The sequence below is a fragment of the Eptesicus fuscus genome, chromosome 10 (assembly GCF_027574615.1).
Source record: "Eptesicus fuscus isolate TK198812 chromosome 10, DD_ASM_mEF_20220401, whole genome shotgun sequence".
NCBI lineage: Eukaryota > Metazoa > Chordata > Mammalia > Chiroptera > Vespertilionidae > Eptesicus > Eptesicus fuscus.
Window position 1 is genome coordinate 89,432,178 of NC_072482.1, and position 21,181 is coordinate 89,453,358.

The following is a 21,181-nucleotide window of genomic DNA, read 5'->3' on the forward strand; positions in this document are numbered from 1 at the left end:
TCTTTTGATTGTTTCCAACCATTCAAAAATGTAAAACCATTCTTAGCTTGCAGGTCAGACACAACCGGTGGTGGGCTAGATTGGGTCTGCAAGCTGTAATTTGCTGACCCCAACACTTGAGCCTATGTATCCAACCAATTTTTATTTTTTAAGTCGCCTGGAGAGACGGATTTATTTCAGCAGTGCTGCCATTGCTAAAAACACCTTTTCATTCTTTGGAATTTCTTTCAGAGCCAGTTCACAAGCCTCAAAATGAATATGTCTCATTATTTTTTAGTCACTCCTCTTTTTTGACCAAAAATGTTTTACTCCATTTGATTTATACACCTCATTCTACTGACAGTGTTCTGAGTGACTTTTGGCTGTCTCCAAAAAGAAATTAACTCCAAAGGGTGAAGACAAGCGATCGCCGACAGGAAGTTTAACAATGTGCCCCAGGTCCTGAAGAACATTCTAAAAGTTCTTTGAGCAATGGCAGCATCTTTGGAATAAGGGAGCACTCCCCAGGTGGCTGGTGCTGGAAGGAGGCAGCACTCATTTGGATTATACCGTCTGGTATGTTTTTGTTTTTAAATCAATCCCATTAACTCAGTCATGTTGTTTTCACCCTAAGGTAGCTACATGAGTAGATCTAAATGTACCCTAATTTAGAAGATCAGGTCATCTGAATGTCTTTACAGCTGATTCTGTTTAGGCCGTTCAGTTAGTATTTATACCTTCTTAGTTATGTTTCTTTTGTAGGGCAATATTAATATCATTTGATCTCATTGGACAGCATGAGGATGTAGCACATCATGGCACATATATCACCATTGGTCACAGTCAACTTGGGATTAAAAGTTACCAAAAAAAGCCACAAAAAAAACCCCCAAACATAAACGATCAAAATAGGTCATTATAATAAAACTTACATTAGTATTATCTGCTTTATCTCAGGTAGTCATTGTGTTCCCATAATGCTTCTATGTTCGAATCTTAGTGTTTACATTACATTCAGATACTCTGTTTCTATCCATATGTTTGTTCTTTGGAATCCAGCCACATCGAGCACCCAAAAAATGTTTGTTAAACTGAAGCAATTGTCTTAAAATTTTGTTTCTCTTTCTCCGTTTGCCCTGGAAACGGGGTAAATAATTATGAATATGGTCACCAATTATTTAATACTTCCAGGGCACTTTTGACAGTTAATTAAAATGAGTTTGGGGGATTTTGTGTACTTTGATTATCATTTTTGTGTAACTTGACCTATGTTATACGTAGTGTCTGTTACCTGTCATTTTATATATATATATATATATATGTGTGTGTGTGTGTATATATATATATGTATATGTGTGTGTGTGTATATATATATATATATATATATATATATATATATATATATATATATAAAATTGATTTCAGAGGGGAAGGAAGAGGGTGAGAGAATCATTGATCGACTGCGTCTTGCACACCCCCTGACCGGGGATCGAGCCCGCAACCTGGGCATGTGCCCTGACCGGGAATTGAACCTGAGACCTTTTGGTGCGTGGGACGACCCTCAACCACTGAGCCACTCCGGCTGGGCAGTTATCTGTCATTTTTGAGACCAAATGCTACTCTTCTCTTTCCTTTAAAGAATTGCAATTATTCAAATGTGTGGGAAAAAAATGCAGAGTTATATAAATGTTTCACTTATGTTTTTCTCTCACTTTAGTCCACCAATTGATGACTTTGATGTATTTAAAGAATCGAAAGAACAAAACTTCTTCGAGTCGCTGGAATCCATCACGGCTTTATGTATTCACCTGCGAGAGCTGATGAAAACAGTTGAGCACCTGGATGAAAATCAGCTGAAAAATGAGTTTTTTAAGCTTCTTCAGGTAAATGTGATCATTCATCTCCTGAGTATATTTGTTGAGTTAAATGGTTAAAAAACAGACTGGTACACATTTAACAACAAAGCCCGTATAGACATTGGCATTTTAGTTATCATTGACCATTTATCATTTTAGTAGTAGTGTTATTCAAGAGATGACAGTCCATTTAATCTCTGAAATGGGTTTTGCAATCTCTTCTACTGCCCCCTGCGGGTGATGCTCGTGGCTTCGTGGCTTCTGTCATTCTTGAGAGAATACTTCACAGTCATTTGGTCAGCCCAGCCTGACTTGGGCTTCAGTGTCTGCTTTGTCGCTTTTTTGTGGTTGGACCTGAGCAAGCTACTTCATTTCTCTGAGCTTTCTGTGTCTGTTCAATGATGGTGGTATTGAACACCTCGTAATTTGGTGTGAGAAACTGGATTCATTCACGTGAGTGCTGCGCAGAGTCTGGAACACAGAACGCGCTGTTGTCATCATCGGGTAGAAACTGTCCTATTTAATCCAGTCTCATTACACTTCTTCATCGAGCTTGTATAAGTTTAGTTTTAAATTCTCATTCGAAACATCCTTACATTTATATCACTAGGTTCGGAACTGTTTGAAAATGTGTAGTTGTACGTAGTAGTTCCCCAGCCCTGACTGCCTAGGAAAAGTTAGAAACATTTCCAGAAGGAGATGTCAGAAAATGTTATGAAGAGAAATAATGCAGGGAAGGGGCCCGGGAGAGGCCATATTGAGTCAGGAAGGACCTGCTGAGACCGTGCCTTGGGGAAGGCCTGAAGCGGGTGAAGCAGCAGATCACAGGCATGTCTGGGGTGGAGCCTGCCGGGCTGTGAGAACCCGGGAGGGGATTCTGTAGGAAATGAGAGAGGAAAGAGGAGCGGCTGGAAGGGCCACAGAAGGCAAAGTAAGCAAAGGTAAGGACTTGGGTTTGATTCCTGGAATGAAATGGGAAGCTATTATCAGGCTTGGATCAGAGGAGTAACATTAAATGACTTCTTTCAAGGATTAGTTCTGAAAACAGACCAAAGGGGCTCAGGGGAGAACCTGGGAGATCTGTTATTAAAATGACTCAGGCGAGGCGGGACTGTCCAAGTTGGTAGCATAAAAGGTGTTCAATCTCTCAAGATTCTGAATATACTTTGAATGTAGAGGCTCCGGGCAGGTTGTGGGACGTGACAAAGTCCTGATGGAACTTGTAGGGCAAGCGGAGTCAGCTGAGGGATGAAGAGGGAGAGGTGTCAGGGTATTGGTAACCAGGGAACCCAATTACCTTGTCTCCTCTGAACCATTCTTTATGCTTCGCTTAGAAGTAAGAAAAGAAAAGCAGCACGTTACTCATTACCCATAGCTCGGTCATTCCTTCACAGCCTTTGAATATAATGGCTTTCGTCCCATAAGTTTAATAAGTGGTGAGAAGAAGGAGTACCAATCTGTTTGCTGTCACCTGCTTCGGCCAGCGGCCCAAAATCGCTGCTCTGCTCCTCGGGAAAGGAGCCCAAGCTGCCCCGTCCCTGCTCAGGAGGACCCGCAGGCTAACTTCCTACAGGAGCTCCAAGCTGTTGTAGTCGGTGGGAATACTGATCTGTCCGTGAAACCATAAGACTCCACCCCTGCCCACACATTTCAGGGTCTGCTCTATCAAACACTGTTCTCGATGCCAGGCATGTAATGGTGAGAAAAACAGACCAACCCTTACTGTCATAGAACTTGTAGTCTTGAGGGAATATAGACAATCAAATAAGGGCACAAATCAGTATAGACTTAATCACAGATGGAAATGTGCAGGAGGCCAACAGAGACCCTGACCTCAGCTGGGGAGGGCCACCATCTACACCAGTGGATGTTTCTTTATCAGAGTTGGACTTATACCTAAAAAATATATATGTGTGTAAGTATGTGTGTGTGTGTGTGTGTGTGTGTTTGTGTGTGTATATTCATTTAATCCTTTAAAAATAGTATTCTGGTTGGAACATGCATTTTCCTCTTATTTTGAATCATACAAGAGTAGAATCTGTTTTGGCTAATATTTATTGAGTACTTCTATATGCCAGCTATTGGATACATTACTTACACCCCTTATGTCAATCCTCGCAATAACTCTACGAGATAAATACTATTTTTATCTCATGTTTCAATTGTATAACCTGAGCCTTGGGGGTCTGTATCTAGCCGTGGTCGTTAATTGGAAATGCAGGGGTTTGAGCCCAGGGCTGCCGGCTTCCAGAGCCTGCGCCCCTACACATGTACTTTAGTTACAGCTTTAAAAAGGAAGGCTGGCCGCCGAAACCTGTTTGGCTCAGTGGATAGAGCGTTGGCCTGCGGACTGAAAGGTCCCAGGTTCGATTCCGGTCAAGGGCATGTACCTTGGTTGCGGGCATATCCCCAGTAGGGGTTGTGCAAGAGGCAGCTGACCGATGTTTCTCTATCATCGATGTTTCTAACTCTCTATCTCTCTCTCTTCCTCTCTGTAAAAAATCAATGAAATATATATTTAAAAAAAAGAGAAAAGGAAAAAAAATAAAAATAAATAAAATAAAAAGGAAGGCTGTATGCCATTTCCCACAAAATACGCTTGGGTGTTGTTTCAGTTTAAAGTAGAATAATAGATTATTAGAGTTGGAAGGGTCTTTAGACTAGACATCACCTTGTCCAGTTTCTTTATTTTATAAGTGAGAGAACTCAATCCTAGAGAGACTGGATTTACTCAAAGAAATTGAGCAGGTTTTTTTTGGGGGGGGGTGGGGCTGGGAGGAAAAAAGTCACTTATTTTTCTCTTGACACTGAATTATAAAGTAAACTTTGTAGCTTCTTTTCGGATCTTGTTCTTATATCTGCAAGATGCAAAAATTTCATTCTGATTAAATGATTATGGGTCATTAAAATCATTCAAACCAGTTTTTAAAATTTCACTACATACTGACCAATGAAAAGTTTCAGTGTTTTACATTTTAAAAAAAATGTTTTTTTTTTTAATGATTTTAGAGAGAGAGGAAGGGAGAAGGAGAGAGAGAAACATCAATGCGAGAGAGAAAGAAACATTGATCGCCTGCCTCATGCACACCCCCTACCAGGAATCAAGTCTGCAACCCAGGCATGTGCCCTGACCGGGAATCGAACCTGAGACCTTTGGTGCATGGGATGATGCTCAACCAGTTTAGCCACAAGGGCCAGGGCTGTTTTACCTTTGTATACAATATCATGCAAACATAGTCTTTGCATTATTAGACAAAGTAGATTTGATGGACGTTTTGTAGAAATGAATTTTAGGAATACTTTTAGCAGCCCTTCCCCCAACATCCTACATGTTAGTTTTTGTTGGTTATCAGAAGAAGGGTAAATGTTTTGTACTTTTTCTTTTTCAGATTTCACTGTGGGGAAATAAGTGTGATCTGTCTCTATCAGGTGGGGAATCCAGTTCTCAGAAGACCAGTATAATAAATTCTTTGGAAGACCTAAAGCCTTTCATTTTAGTGAATGACATGGAACATCTTTGGTCATTGCTTAGCAATCGCAAGAAAACGAGAGAAAAAGCATCTATTGTTAGAGTGGATATTGTGCTGGATAATTCTGGGTTTGAACTTGTTACAGATTTAATATTAGCCGACTTCTTGTTGTCTTCTAAATTGGCTACCGAGGTCCATTTTTATGGAAAAATGATTCCATGGTTTGTTTCTGATACTACTATACATGATTTTAATTGGCTGATTGAACAAGTAAAATATTCTGATCATAAGTTGGTATCCGAGTGTGGGGTCAACTGGGAAAACTATGTTAAGACGGGCAGATGGGTTTACCATGACCATATATTTTGGACACTGCCTCATGAATTCTGTGCAATGTCTCAGGTTGCTCCTGACTTATATGCTGAACTACAAAAGGCACATTTAATTTTATTCAAGGGTGATTTGAATTATAGGAAGTTGACGGGTGACAGAAAATGGGAGTTTACTGTTCCGTTCCACCAGGCTTTGAATGGCTTCCATCCCGCCCCGCTCTGCAGCATCCGCACGTTAAAAGCGGAGATTCAGGTTGGTCTGCAGCCTGGGCAAGGTGAACAGCTCTCAGCCTCTGAGCCCAACTGGCTGACCACTGGGAAATACGGAGTTTTTCAGTTTGATGGTCCACTTTGACTTGGTTTCGGAACTCTGAGTTGTGTAGAAAGATCTGACAGGCAATAGTCATCCTCAGAAAAGCGGTGTGTGAATTTAGTCACGTGACTGCTTTGCTTTAGCTCTGAGCAGCTGGGCTTCTTGGGGCTCAGTTACATACTCTGGATGCCTTTTTGTCTGAACATTACACATTGTTTTGGGGATAGATGGGTTAGGCTAGTTACAGGTCTTTGCATTTATGTTGGAATCTTAGTGACTTATTTCAAGTTACATGCAGAATCAAATGGTTTTCATGAGCTTATTTTTAATTGGGCAGAAAGCAATATAACTGAATAAATAAACTTTTTAAATACTATACTGCATGGTATTTAATATCCTAGGAAGCATGGAATTTTATTTAACTTGATTTGGGGCTCTAGAAATAAGGGCTCTGTGAAAATATACATCTTAAATATGCTTTGTAAAGAGGGGTATTTTTACAACTGTGATATTTGAACACATGAAAGCAAAACTTACCTCATAAGTGAAGTGTACTTTTGATCTTAAGTTTTATTTAATTTCAGTTGTCTGTTTCATTTGCCTGCATTTGGATTTTGATTGACCTTTGGAATGGTAGGGAGCACAAAATTGAACAGAATGAAATAAATGATATTTGAAGAAAAATGTAATACCTTTTGCATTCTATTTGTGGTCAACTGAAATATATTTTAACATGTTTTAAATGAACAGATTTTTAGATTGCTTGGCAGTTTTAAAATATGCTTTAGATAGACAAGATTCTTGTGCATTGAATTTGGAGTACTACCAACAAGCTGAATCTTTTTTATATTCTTACATATTTATTGGTGATCACCAGTATTAAAAACAATGTTTCAGGTCAGTTTGTTTTGAAACTGAAATTGGAAATAAACCTAGAAATGTTTTCTTGCACTAGAATAATAAAATGAATTGTACTGAGAGTCTTATTGGTTTTATTTTCTAGGGAAAGTCACGAAAGGAAGATTTGAAATGAGGTGTATATAATGAATAAATTCCATAATGTATACTATAGATATTGTCAAAGCAGTTCTTAAATTGTATCATTAAATGAAATTATATTGTATGCCTTTAAGTGTTTAACATTTGTAAAATCTATATATATAAAAGGCTAAGTATCCATCCATCTGACTGGTAGCTATGATGCGCACTGACCACCAGGGGGCAGATGCTCAACGCAGAAGCTGCCATGATGCGCACTGGCCATTTAAAAATAAATGGCACCGTGGACCTGGCACCGACAAACCAACACTTGGCTTCCCCCAAGTGGGACACAGGCCCCGTCACCACCCTGGAGCGACACCCCACCAAATCGCAGCCAATGCCAAGATCCCATGGTGCAAAATGCAACCCACAGCCCAGCCCAGCCCAGAAACGGTGGCTGTGGCTGGGTAATGATGTCACATAGCAACGCCTGGCTTCCTGTCCCTAGTGACTGGCATCCTTGGAGTTTCTTTAGTCCAGGAACACGACTTGCTTTATAGCCAGGTACAAACATTTTACAGTTTAACCAAATGTTTGTGTAGCGTTTTCCCGTGCCTCATCTCATTTGATCCTCACAGAAGTCCTGGAGAAGGTAGATAGGAGACTCAGTAGAATCCTATTTTCTTTTCATTAGCAAGACACGAATAACGATATTAAAATATTTCTTCTAATGAATTGCCTTTCAATGTGCACAAGTCTGTGCTCCAGGACACTAGTGTTTATATAAAGCTGCATATTTTGGATTTACTCTTTCCTTACCCACATGTGTTCCTGTTAAATACTGAGCATATTAGAATTATTTGCAGACACAGAAGTTAGAGCACAGTTGTACATTTGTGTCATCTTTACAGTCACAGTGTAAACTATGGTGTATAATGTATTACATTTTCCAAAGCACTGGATGTCTTATATTTTTACCATGTTTTGTTAACATGGAATTAGGATGTCTGAGGAAGTAGTTCACCCCCTCCTACAAGAAAGAGGACAAGGAAGCAAACTAGAGGAAGCAAGAAAGGTGCCCTTGGGAAGAGGAAGTCAAGGTTGCATTTAAACAAATGCTTAGCAGGAGAAAGCCCTCCTGTGGTTGCACTAGTTGATTTTTTTAACCAATTCTTTTTTTGAGATATGATTCACATACATGATTCATCCTTTTGAGTGGATAGCATTTTAGAATATTCACAGAGTTGTGCATCCATTACCAAAATCTAATTTCAGAACATTTGCATCACCCCTGAAAGAAACCATGTACCCACAGACAGTCATTCCCCTCTCCCCTCTCAGCACTTGGCAACCAGTAGTCTACTTTCTGTCTGTGGATTTGCCTATGCAGATATGAACCATAAAATATTTGGTCTTTTGGTGACTGTACCTACGCCAAACATACAGGCCTTGGTGGGGTGTCGCTCCAGGGTGGTGACGGGGCCTGTGTCCCACTTGGGGGAAGCCAAGTGTTGGTTTGGCCTGTTTCTTTTCAAGGTTCATGAGATGCAGTGTGTGTCAGTACTTTATTCTTTTTTATTGCTGAATAACACTCAATTGTATGGATATACCACATGGATAATCCACATTTGTCCATTCATCAGTGGACAGACATTTGGTTTGTTTTCCGCTTTTTTGAGAATAATGCTATTATGAACATGTACACTTTTTTTTTTAGTACAATTCTCAGTTCTCTTGGGAGAAAGTACTAGATCATATGGCAGCTGAGTTTTAACGTTTTGAGGAATTGCCAAACTGTTCAAAAGTGTTTAAAACATTTTACATTTCTACCAGCAATGTATGAGGGCTCCGATTTCTCCACGTTCTTGTCAGCACTTGTTATTGTCTGTGTTTTTTATTTTAGCCATGCTACTGGGTATGAAGTGGTATCGCATTGTGGTTTTGACTTGTACATTCCTAATGAGTAATGATGTGCATATTTTCATGTGCTTATTGGCGATTTGTATGTCTTGGAGAAATGCTTTTAATTCCTTTGTCCACTTAAAATTAGATTTTATTATTGAGTTTTAAGAGTTTGTTCTGCTTACAAGTCTCATCAGATATAATTTGCAAATGTTTCCTCCCATTCTGTAGTTTGTCTTTCCACTTTCTTGATGGTATCATTTGCAACACAAAACTTTTAGATTTTGATGACGTTTTCTTTACCTGTTGTTTCTTTTGTTGCAAAACATTGGCTTTTGAACTGCTCCTTAACATCCTTAAGAGGCACTGAAGTGAGGGACCAAGGCACCCAGTGGACAGGGCTCTGCCTACAGCCCTTTCCCGCTCCCACACGTGTTTCCATTCCAGCAACTTTGGCCTCTATGTTTGGCGTAGGTACAGAGTAGCATGATGGGGAAAGCTGAGGCTTCGGGGACAGGTTTCCCAAAATGGCATCAGCGATTGTTTCACTGCTGACACCACACTTGCTTAAGTATGAAGTAACTCCTGGATAAAGCAGCTCTTAAATTTTATGCAATGTTTTTTTATCAAGACATAGATTCAATATCAGGTGTATTATGAAAATGTAGATGAAAGGCAGGTAAATCAACGGAGGATGGTGGTTTATGCTCTTTTTTTGATAGAACAGCAGATGGACAAAATTTGTAGGGATTATTTATTTATTTATTTATCTATCTATTTTTAAATTTAAATTTCCCCCCCATTGACCAATCCCACCCTCCAGCACATGCCCTCACCCCCTCTACTGCCTGTGTTCATTGGTTATACTTATATACATGCATACAAGTCCGTCAGTTGATCTCTTACCCCCTCCACTCCCGCCACCCTCCCCTGCCTTCCCTCTGAGGTTTGATGGTCTGTTCAATGCTTCTTTGTCTCTGGATCTATTTTTATTCATCAGTTTATATTATTCATTAAATTCCACAAATGAGTGAGATCATGTGATACTTATTTTTCTATGACTGGCTTATTTCGCTTAACATAATGCTCCCCAGTTCCATCCATGCTGTTGCAAATGGTAAGAGTTTTTCTTTTTTACAGCAGTGTAGTATCCCATTGTGTAGATGTACCATAGTTTTCTAATCCACTCATCAGCTGATGGGCACTTAGGCTGTTTCCAAATCTTAGCTATTGTAAATTGTGCTGCTAAGAACATAGGGGTGCATATATCCTTTCTGATTGGTGTTTCTAATTTCTTGGGGTATTTTCCTAGAATTGGAATACTGGGTCAAATGGGAGCTCCATTTTTAATTTTTTGAGGAAACTCCATACTGTTTTCCACAGAGGCTGCACCAGTCTGCATTCCCACCAGCAGTGCACGAGGGTTCCTTTTTCTCCGCATCCTCGCCAACACTTGTCATTTGTTGATTTGTTGATGATAGCCATTCTGACAGGTGTGAGATGGTACCTCATCGTCATTTTGATATCTCTCAGATGATTAGTGACTTTGAGCATATTTTCATATGTCTCTTGGCCTTCTGTATTTCCACTTTCAAAAAGTGTCTATTTAGGTCCTTTGCCCATTTTTTTCATTGGATTTTTTATCTTCCTTTTGTTAAGTTGTACGAGTTCCTTATAAATTTTGGAGATTAGGCCCTTATTGGATATAACATTGGCAAATATGTTTTCCCATGTATGTAGTGGGCTCTGTTGTTTTTTTGTTGATGGTTTCTTTTGCTGTGTAGAAGCTTTTTATTTTGATGTAATCCCATTTGTTTATTTTCTCCTTAGTTTCCATTGTCCTAGGAACTGTATCAGTAAAGATATTGCTATGTCATATGTCTGAGATTTTGCTGCCTGTGGATTCTTCTAAGATTTTTATGGTTTCCCATCTTACGTTTAAGTCCTTTATCCATTTTGAGTTTATTTTTGTGTATGGTGTAAGTTGGTGGTCAAGTTTCATTTTTTTGGCATGTATCTGTCCAGTTTTCCCAACACCATTTATTGAAGAGACTGTCTTGACTCCATTGTATGCTCTTGCCTCCTTTGTCAAATATTAATTGAGCATAACGGCTTGGGTCGATTTCTGGGTTCTCTGTTCTGTTCCATTGGTCTATATGTCTGTTCTTGTGCCAGTCCCAGGCAGTTTGAGAACAGTGGCTTTGTCATATAGCTTGATATCTGAAAAAACAAAACAAAACCCAAAACAAACAAAAAACTGGGGGCAGTATTTTGTGTTTGATAAAACACAATAATGCTTTTGAACCCCTGTTCAACCTCAAGGTCATGTTTCTATCAAAGATCCTTCACAAAAGGCAATTTCAACGCTGTTCAAACCCTTTACTTACATTTTCTGAAAATTGTAGAGTGGTTTGAAAACAGTGCAGAGTTAGATTAGTTAAAATTCCCCCTCCTACCCATTTTCCTAACGGCTCTCTCTGCCCTGAATCCCACTGAGCCTTGTTGGGTGCTTCTGCCTCCACAAAGCTTCTCTCTATTCTAGCTTCTTTCTTCTTCTTTTAAAAAATATATTTTTATTGATTTTAGAGAGGAAGGGAGAAAGAGATGGAAACATCAGTGATGAGAAAGAATCATTAATTGGTTGCTTCCTGCACGCCCCACACTGGGATTGAGCCTGCAACCTGACATGTGTCCTGAGCGGGAATCAAACCATGACCTCCTGGTTCATAGGTCAACACTCAAACCCTGAGCCATGCTGGCCAGGCTACTTGCTCCTTTTTTGCTGGACTGGGGTTGAGGGACAGGGACACTGAGCACTTCCACACATGCTTGTCTTATTACCTAGATAAAATGCTAGTGTCATGTCTGACTCAGTAAAGTAAGCAATAAGTGACATCGTGAAATTGCAGAAAATGAATAAAGCAGAGGGGGAAGCAAGAACATAATCCGACCACCTCCAAATGTTCCTGTTAAGATTTTGGTGTGTGTACTTCTAAGTTTTTCTTCATGTGTAGACATATTTTTTACATTTCTAAGGTAAGAAAGCAGGATCATACTGTTTAACATTTTGTTTTTAATTCTGAAGTATATTTTCAACGCCTGAAGTTTTTTTTTTTTTTTTTTTCTGGTTGGTTGGTTTTTATTATTGCTGTCATTTTACTGTTATAACTTTTCCCTAGTTTAGTGAACTAGTAAGTGTTTGTGTTAGACTTATAGCCCCAAATTCTGACTATTGAACTCCTAGGTTAGGAAATAATTAGTAATTAGTTCCTGCTGAGGGGATAAAGTGTTTTTTGTTTTGTTTTGTTTTGTTTCTTGGATAGCAGTATGACCTGGGGCTCAGTAATGGTCCAAGACTCATAAATCCCTGGTTTCCTGTTAACTGTGTGCCCTACGTCACATTCTCACCATTTTGCTGGAAAAGGAGAAGTTGTTTCTGGTCAAATTGAACTATATTCCATCTCAGATCTGGATTTCCCTAGGGAAACCCGCGTCCTGCAGAAAGACAGCAGCATTCTGGCACCCTCTAGTGGCCACCTGGATATTCCCTCACCGCATCTTCCCTTCTTGTGTAAACTAAAGGCAGGAGTTAGTTCCTTGCAAGTGGAACATCCGTTAGGATATGCTGAATACCCGCTCCCCTCCCTCCCCATTATAGACCGTCACTCACATTGTCCTGCTGCCTTCCTGCGTTTCTGTGGTGGGTCACATTCCCCCCTTTCAGTGTATTTAATGTTCACCCCACTTTCAGATCTTTTAGAAAGTGGAAGGGAAGATTGGTTCTTATGGAAGACACTGCCAAAGTATTGATTCTCATTAGCCATACATTTTTGGGGGCAGCCTCTGACGAGGACGGTGTCTTCAGGAATTTGTCCCTTCCTTCCACCCCTCCCTCCCCCCCACCGAGGAGGTGCTCAATGAATGACTGATAGGTGACGAATTCCAGCATTTAAAGTAACTCCTAAACTTCTGAGGTGATGCTGTTGAAATCGAGGCCTGAAGGATGAAAAGGATCTGCTAGAAAGCCTGACCGATTAGGTCAATTAGTGCTGACTGAATGGATTAGGAAATATATAATTGGGAGTTTTCCATAAATGTGTGCCTCTTGGAATATTGTTTTATTCCTTCAATATTGTGATCAGCTTCCCATTTGTTAGAAATTCTTAAAAGTAATTTTTAAAGTGGCTATAACATTTCATCATATAGCTAGATCATGTTTTCTTTTGCTATGTAGTTTTCAAAACTTTTGCTGTTATAAAAGAAACTGGAGTGAACATCTTCAGGCAACTTAGTGCCCACTAAGATTTTCAAGTCTTCAGTGACTGAGTCATTTGAAGCCACCGCCCTCCTAGAAAGGGTTTGTATTAACACTATTGAGTAATTGCTTTATATAAGAAGGGAAGTTGCTTTTTCCTTACTTAAAAAATTCATGCTATACTGTATACCTGTGGTCGGCAAACTGCAGCTCGCGAGCCACATGCGGCTCTTTGGCCCCTTGAGTGTGGCTCTTCCACAAAATACCACGGCTTGGGCGAGTCTATTTTGAAGAAGTGGCGTTAGAAGAAGTTAAAGTTTAAAAAATTTGGCTCTCCAAAGAAATTTCAATCGTTGAACTGTTGATATTTGGCTCTGTGGACTAATGAGTTTGCCGACCACTGCTGTATACCACACTGATGCCTTTCAATTCTGCTTGAGTTCAATACAAAGTTTAGGCACAAGGGGGAGATCCTTTAGCATAATAAAGCGGCTAGATTTTTCTTCTGTACTGTTTACTACAGAGATTTCAGCAAAAAGCGCTGGCAGAGTGTAATTTTCATTGTTGACTGCACACATTCCTGTGGTTTCAACTTTCAAGTCGTTACGCTGGAGCCAGGGTTCTGGCATCTGCCGTGGTAAAACACAGGTCAAAGACAATACAATTGTGTCCTCATGCTTTTGTTGGCTGAGTTTTTTTGTATATGTATAATACAACAAAACATTGAAGTGGTTTATTGTAGAAGTATATCAAAACACGTGAGTTTGGAAGCAAAATTAAAATTCAGGAAAAATGGAAAAAAGAAATAGCATTGTAACAATGTAGAAAAGTCACACAAGAAAAAACCTGGTAAGAAAATAAAAATGATTTCTTTCTAGTCCAGCCAGTGTGGCTCAGTGCTTGAGCATTGACCTATGAGCCAGGAGGCCATGGTTCCATTCCCAGACAGGACACATGCCTGGGTTGTGAGCTCCATACCCAGTGTGGGTTGTGCAGGAGGCAGCCAATCAGTGATTCTCTTTCATCATTGATGTTTCTGTTTCTCCCTCTCCCTTCCTCTCTGAAACCAAAAAAAAAAAAATATACAGTTTTAAAAGATTTCTTTCTATTTGCTTATAATCTGTGCTTGAAGGAAAGAAGCAATACTATCTTTGTTTCCTTATTTTGTAAATTTTAATACAGCAATTAATTTCTACTACAATTGAAAAAATTTAAAGGAACCAAACCAATATTCCAATTCTATCGCACATTTAAGAAGGTACAAATTGAGCTTGGCTTGTCTCCAACAGAGAGATTCTACTGGTGTCCAAGGCATTCAGCAGACAGAATCCAGGTGGCCTGAAAACTTGGGTGGCAACATGTCATCTTTATTTTTATGAATATCGAATTGAAATTTAGTATTTCCTTCCATTTTGAATATGGGCCACGAACCTCAGCAATACTAGCTGTACCTGTACCTTTATCACTTGTAGAAACCATAGATCTTTTCATAGATGTCACAGTTGTTTTAGCTATTTTGAAATACTGTTTTATCACTGTCAAAAGTTTAGATATCTTATTTGGAGAAGTTTATGGCATGAAAGCAAGTTAAGAACGCCTCTTATTTTTCTCCATTTCTTTCAATTTTCCTCCTTTACTTTTCACAAAGTTGGTGAAAGGCATGTTAGGTTTATTTTTATTTTTTATTTCTTGCAGGAAAGAGAAGACACTTTATACTGTCTTTTCTCTTCCCATCTCACACTTCACTTAATACCGATGGGCACTTAGGCTGTTACCAAATCTTAGTTATTGTAAATTGTGCTGCTATGAACATAACGGTGCATATATCCTTTCTGATTGGTGATTCTGTTTTCTTGGGATATATTCCTAGAAGTGGGATTACTGGGTCAAATGGAAGTTCCATTTTTAATTTTTTGAGGAAACTCCATACTGTTTTCCACAGTGGCTGCACCAGTCTGCATTCCCACCAGCAGTGCACGAAGGTTCCTTTTTCTTCGCATCCTCGCCAGCACTTGTTGTTTGTTGATTTGTTGATGATAGTCATTCTGACAGGGGTGAGATGGTACCTCATTGTTGTTTTGATTTGCATCTCTCGGATGATTAGTGACTTGGAGCATGTTTTCATATGTGTCTTGGCTTTCTGAATGTCCTCTTTGGAAAAGCAGGCTCAATATTAAGTGCTTTATTCATAATGTGGCATAATATTCTCATAAAAACCCTGAAAGCAAATTTTTTATTCCATTAAGCATATAAAAGCACCGAGTCTGGGTGATTTCAAGTAACACAAGGCTACTCAAGTAGTCAATGACAGAGCCAAAGTTTAAACTTCTATCTGCTGGACTCCAAAACTCAAGTTATGGCTTTTATTTGAAGTTACTAGGTCATTAGCATAACATGTAACCATGTAATTAAATTCTTTTTAAAAATGAGTAAATTTACTGTCCATGGACATATGAGCCCTCACATTATGTGGATAATAAGCCGTATTATGAGTTAATAAATATTTTGAAGTCTCTGTAGAAGAAAATATCAATTTTATGCTTTATTTTTAAAAATGTATTTTTATTGATTTCAGAGATGAAGGGAGGGAGGGAAAGAGGAAGGGGGAGAAAGAGAGAGAGAAACATCAATGATAAGAGAGAATCATTGATTGGCTGCCTCCCACATGCCCCACCCTGGGGATCGAGCCCCAAACTCAGGCAAGTGCCCTGACTAGGAATCAAATCATGACCTTCTGGTTCATAGGTTGACACTCAATCAGAGTCATGCCAGCTGGGCTCAACTTGATGCTTTAAAATGATTTGGGATGGGGGCGGCTGAGAATATATTATTTTTCTGTATCATCATATTTCCTATCATTGGGCACATACGAATTCATGGAATTTTACAACAGGCTGAACATCACATTAAGAAAGGAAGTCTTCTGCAAACCCTTTGATGTAGAGGGCTGAGCATCAGCAAACCCAGTAATGAAAGGATGCCTCTTATGTTTCATGCCACCAACCAGCTGAAAAACAGTGGGTAGTTATTTTGAAAGGAAATTATTCTTGAGAACAGATGGAAGTGATTTGACAAGAATGAACTGGCTCATTCTTCCAACCAAAAATTGTTTTTCTGTCTTGGTGCAATCTAAAATTTGTTCATATAAATGATTACCCTTCTTGCCCAATCTTTGATAGCATTACTGATAAGTCATTTAAAATTAAATGACTCACAATTTTATATTAATCTGTAAAAGTATGCTTTAATTCTACATTTAATTCTAGTTCCTTTCTCATCAGTTCCCAGATGGAATGTGATTTGAACGGCTGAAACCCTAGTAATGGAATCTTAGAGAAGACCCATCAGTGACTGTCCATTATTGAGTTAAATTCTTGTTCAAAGAGTTGGTAACATGGGCAAGAGATCTGAATTTCAGTTCCAGCTCTATTAATAATTACTTGATTTTTAGCTAGGTGTTCAATTATTCTGCTGCTTAATGTCCTTATACATAAGCGGAAACTCACTTTTAGCTCTGTCTCTGATCTGATTTCATGATCTAATTGTCTCTGTGTGTTTGTTTTTTTGCCATACACCAAGACAGGTAATCCTATTTACTCTTCTGGCACAAAAGTTGGTATTTTGCCTTTATGGAAAATTCTACTTCCTTCTTTCTACTTTGTTTAGTCATTTTTTCTTCACGGAAAACTCTAGTTTTTCTCTATATTAATCTCTATTTAACCCATTGAAAGATTGGCTGATTTCCCTTGTGATTCTGATGTATAAGTTGATGATCCCTGCCTCTTTTTGCTGATACCATTAATTTTATTTTAAAAACCATACAAAAGTACTGTAGAGCAAATACATTTAAAAGTTATTTTTTGAGGTAACATTTGGCCTAACCCCCCAATCATCTTTTGAAGAAACTGTGTACTTGGCTTCCTGTATAGTCTCCTGTGCCTGCCCCCCCCCCACCCCCCAAACTCCTGGCACCATAGATCTGTTGTTTATGCTTATAGCTTTGTACTTTCCAAAATGTCTTAGGAATGAAATCATACAATATACATCTTTGGAGATTGGCTTCTTTCACTCAGCGTAATGCCTTTGAGGTTCATCCATGTTATTGTGTGTATCAGTATTTCAAGAGACTCTGAGCCAGGAAATAAGGCTGTAAAAACGAGCCATGGCTTGAGAATGTTGGGACCTAAATGTTTTTGAGCTGGAAAGAGTAATAATCAGTTTCTACAAATTCTCTGGGGAATTCATTATTTTATTTGTTTTACAATTATTTACTGAGCAACAATTATGTCTTAGGTACTGTGTTCAATGTTTGGGATAAAGTAATGAACAAACTAAAAATCCATCCTCCAGGATCTTACAGTCCAGTGAGGGGAAACAAACAAGTGTATGAAAGATTTCATGTCAGGAAGCGATGTGTCCTGGGGAGGAGAGTGGGGTAAGAGAGGCTATTTTAGACAGAGTGGTCAGGGAAAGCCACTTCAGCAGGTCAGATTTTATTAGAGCCGAATAAAGTACACGAAGTAGCCATGCAGCCATCTGGGAAATGAGAGGTCCAGCTGCAGGGAAATATGGGAGTGAAGGGCCCTGGGGTGGGCACGTGCTTGCCATGCTTCAGGCCAAACAAGGAGGTGTAGACAGAGCGTTGGGGAGACTGGCCAGGTCAGGTGGGGTCTGGGGGACCATGGAAAGGACTTGGGGTTTTTATTCCTGGTGTGATGGGCAGCCTTTTCCAGGGAGGCCTTTCCCAACCTACTAGTATCATCAGGTACTTCTCTATGGTAATTGTGGCTTGTTTACCAAAGTGAAATAAAGGCCGTGTGCACTCATACGCCAGTGTGTGGAGTCAGTGCTGAAACCTACAGACATCTATCCCTGCGGAGGCCGAGGTGTTTGCTTCTTCCAAAGATGATTGGCTGTGCACTTGGCTTCCTGTATCTTGCTTCTTCCTTTTCTTTCTCTTTTATTAGAGGCAGTTTTATAGACCAAGGGAATTTATGGCTAGTAATGCAAGCTTATAAAGAGGGTATTTTAATTGAGGTCATATCAGTGAATCAGCAGAAGATAACATCTCTTTCCAAAAAGTAGACTCTTTTGGTGATGATGTTGAGAGAGGAGTAGGTGAGGATCACTTATAGGTGTGTATAGGGTTGGCTCAACCTCAGTTAGTAATAAAAGGTAGCCTGGTCTGAATCAAGAAAGCCATTGCAGTGTTTTTGCAGACTCTTGTGAACACCTCAGCGGGCAGTGAGAATCAGTCCCAAGAAGCCAAAGCAGTGCATGAGGAACAGTCTTCGCTCTCAGCTTCCACAGACCTTTTTTTTTTTTTTTTAAACAAGGATTATTTGTTGCTTTTTGAAAGAAAGTTGGCATCATTTGAAAAGAAACCTAAAGCATGTCTAAAGTGGGGTTAGGAAAATCCCACACTCCCCCACCCAAAGCCATAAGACTTTCCAAAATAATAAAGACATTTAAGAGATCCAGAAGAAGCTCGGTGTTGCTTAATTTAGAAGCCGCATTTGCTTTTGAAAGTTGATTTTAATAGAATGTTTGGCAAATTATCATATTTTGGGGTGGAATTTTTAACATTGGTCCTTCAAAACTCCAACTTGTGGGAGCAAAAACCTGAAGAAAAAAAAAAAAAAGCCTTTATTTTTCAGCTCTGTCTTAGAGTAGCCCTGCCTGGACATACCATGACCTCAGGGGCTCCTGGGCCTCTGCTCTTGAACACTCCAACACGTCCTGGGAATGGATGCGGATTCTGAGTGAAGACGAGGTCCCTGGGGGTGACTTCGTGGCCACTGGCTTGCAGGCATTGAGGTTGGAACCTTGCTCTTAAAAAATTTGAAGGCGTACTTATTAATTTAGGTGAGAAATAAAGCTATCACAAATGGACAAGACATTAACATTTGAGGTCCATCACTTGCCCCGCGAGCCTCCATTGTGCAATGGCCTCACCTGTGATTATCATATTCTTTTTTGTCTTGTGCTCATGTATTCAATGAAGCAGTGCTGCCGTGGCTGGGGAAATAGTGTCTTTACAAGGTGTTTGCATATCTCTGCTTTGGTTTAATCACAGGAGGCCAATTGATTCCTAAGTTCTTGGAGATGAGGCAGCTCTGTTGCTTCCAGTGACCACCCGCACCCCCTTTCTCACATTCTCATTTTCCGAAGGAATGGAAAATGCTTTAAGAATTTGTTCTCATATGCTGAGTAGTCAAAAAAACCCCACAAACTTTTTTAAGCCAATGATCTTCCAAAGTTTTGAGTAGCTTAGAATAAGAGTAAACACTTTGTTTTTCGAATCCTTTTTTGTAGTGTCTTGTGCGGGAATGTTCTATTCCGTGTTTGCGAATATAATGCTAATAGCTAACACTTCTGTACACACTTTGTTACAGATTCTGTACTAGGCACTTTACATGCATGAACGCATGCAATCCTTGCAACAACCCCAGGGGTTAAGAACTGTTATTACCTCTGTAGTACAGATGGGGAAACAGGCCCAAGGAGGTGGACAGATTTTCCCAGGATCACAAGGCTAGGAAGTGGCAAAGCCAGGATTACATTCCAGGCAGCCTGGCTCCAGGATCCGGCCATTTAACCACTGTTTGAAGGCCTCCACGTCCAGGGATAAATTCAAGGACTTCTAGTATTTCTTAAAAAGGACAAGATCTCTCACCGTAACAGTCAGTATTATTTTGTATTAGTTTAAGGTGTACATCATAGTGGTTAGGCAATCATATACTTTACCAAGTGTCCCCGCTGTATTTCCAGTACCCATTTGGCACCACGGGTTGGCTTTTGACTGGGAAAAACCTGCCATCATGTATCAGTTCTAATTTCTCAGTAATATATCTACCGAAGTGATACAGCAGTGATATTCCTTCAATATTGTAAACCTCTCTTTTAAAGATTATATTGCTTTATGATCACCACAAATACTTTTGTAGCATTATGGCTTCACTTTTCTTCAAAGGATTTCATAATCTCTTTGATGCTTCTGAAGGTGTTATGCACAATGAATTTTGACCCCTGCCTCTTTTTGCTGATACTATTAATTTTATTTTAAAAGCCACACCAAAGTACTATAGGGTAAATACATTTAAAGTTATTATTATTGTTTCCAAGTAACATTTGACCTGCTTTTGAATGCATGATAAATTCTGCAAATCTTTGAACTTATTTTTACTCTTTCCTTTATTTATTTTTTTATCACGAAAGACTTTCAGATATAGAATAAAAAATACTAGGAGGCAGAAAAAATAACAAGATTTATAGATTTTTCCCCCCAGCATTCTGTCATGTGTAACAAATTTCCAAAACATTGTACTAGTAGGGTGTTTTGGAAAATCTATTTTTAATTCAGGTGTATAGTTTTGAACAAGAATATATAATTAAAAAACATATGGTCATATACCTGAATTGGTTGGAAGTACATTTGGCTTATCCCATTTAATTACTGCATTATTAAATATTAGTCATTTAATGGCAGTTGTCACAATGAAAATATTTGTAGATTTAAACTTGGAACTCAAAGACACCAACCATTCTGTGTAATAAACAAACAGCAGATCATACAAACTGCAATATGAATGTCAAGTTTAATCAGTGACTGGTTGCCTGGAATGCAGAAGATCTTTGTTATTCGTAGTAGTTATGTTCTATAAAGTTGCTTCAAACACTACATTAGCAAAGCCTGAACTATTGCTGCTGGGGGAGATACAGTGTTCACCTTTGGTCACAGCATTTTCATTAACTGATCAATATAGAACCTTGTTCTATGTGCATGTCTGTTCAAAGACACTTGGTTTAATATTTATTGAGATTCAATAACATTGAACTCACAGCCAACAGCACTAAACCCAGGCCTCAGTGCAGCTTATCTAACACACTGTTTTCTCCATGAGATATATTGCAGCCTTATTATGCTTAGGAACACTAGTCAGAACTTCATCACTAAGAATGGAGTCATTTTAAACAGTGAAATCACCCCCCTCCCCCCAGAAAAAGCACAAAAATGCAAAAAAAAAAAAAAAAAGTTGCGCTTAATAGACCTTGAACCAGACACTTGTTTACAGTAGAAACTGAAACCAGAA

General features: G+C 39.2%; 1 protein-coding gene across 1 annotated transcript in view; it reads left to right on the top strand.

The window, feature by feature from the left end:
- Positions 1-21,181, top strand: part of CCDC170 (coiled-coil domain containing 170) — a 98,332-nt gene that overhangs the window by 6,480 nt on the left and 70,671 nt on the right. Inside the window, 1 exon segment of the mRNA XM_028135330.2 lies at positions 1,697-1,862. Coding sequence (XP_027991131.2) covers positions 1,697-1,862 — 166 coding nt within the window.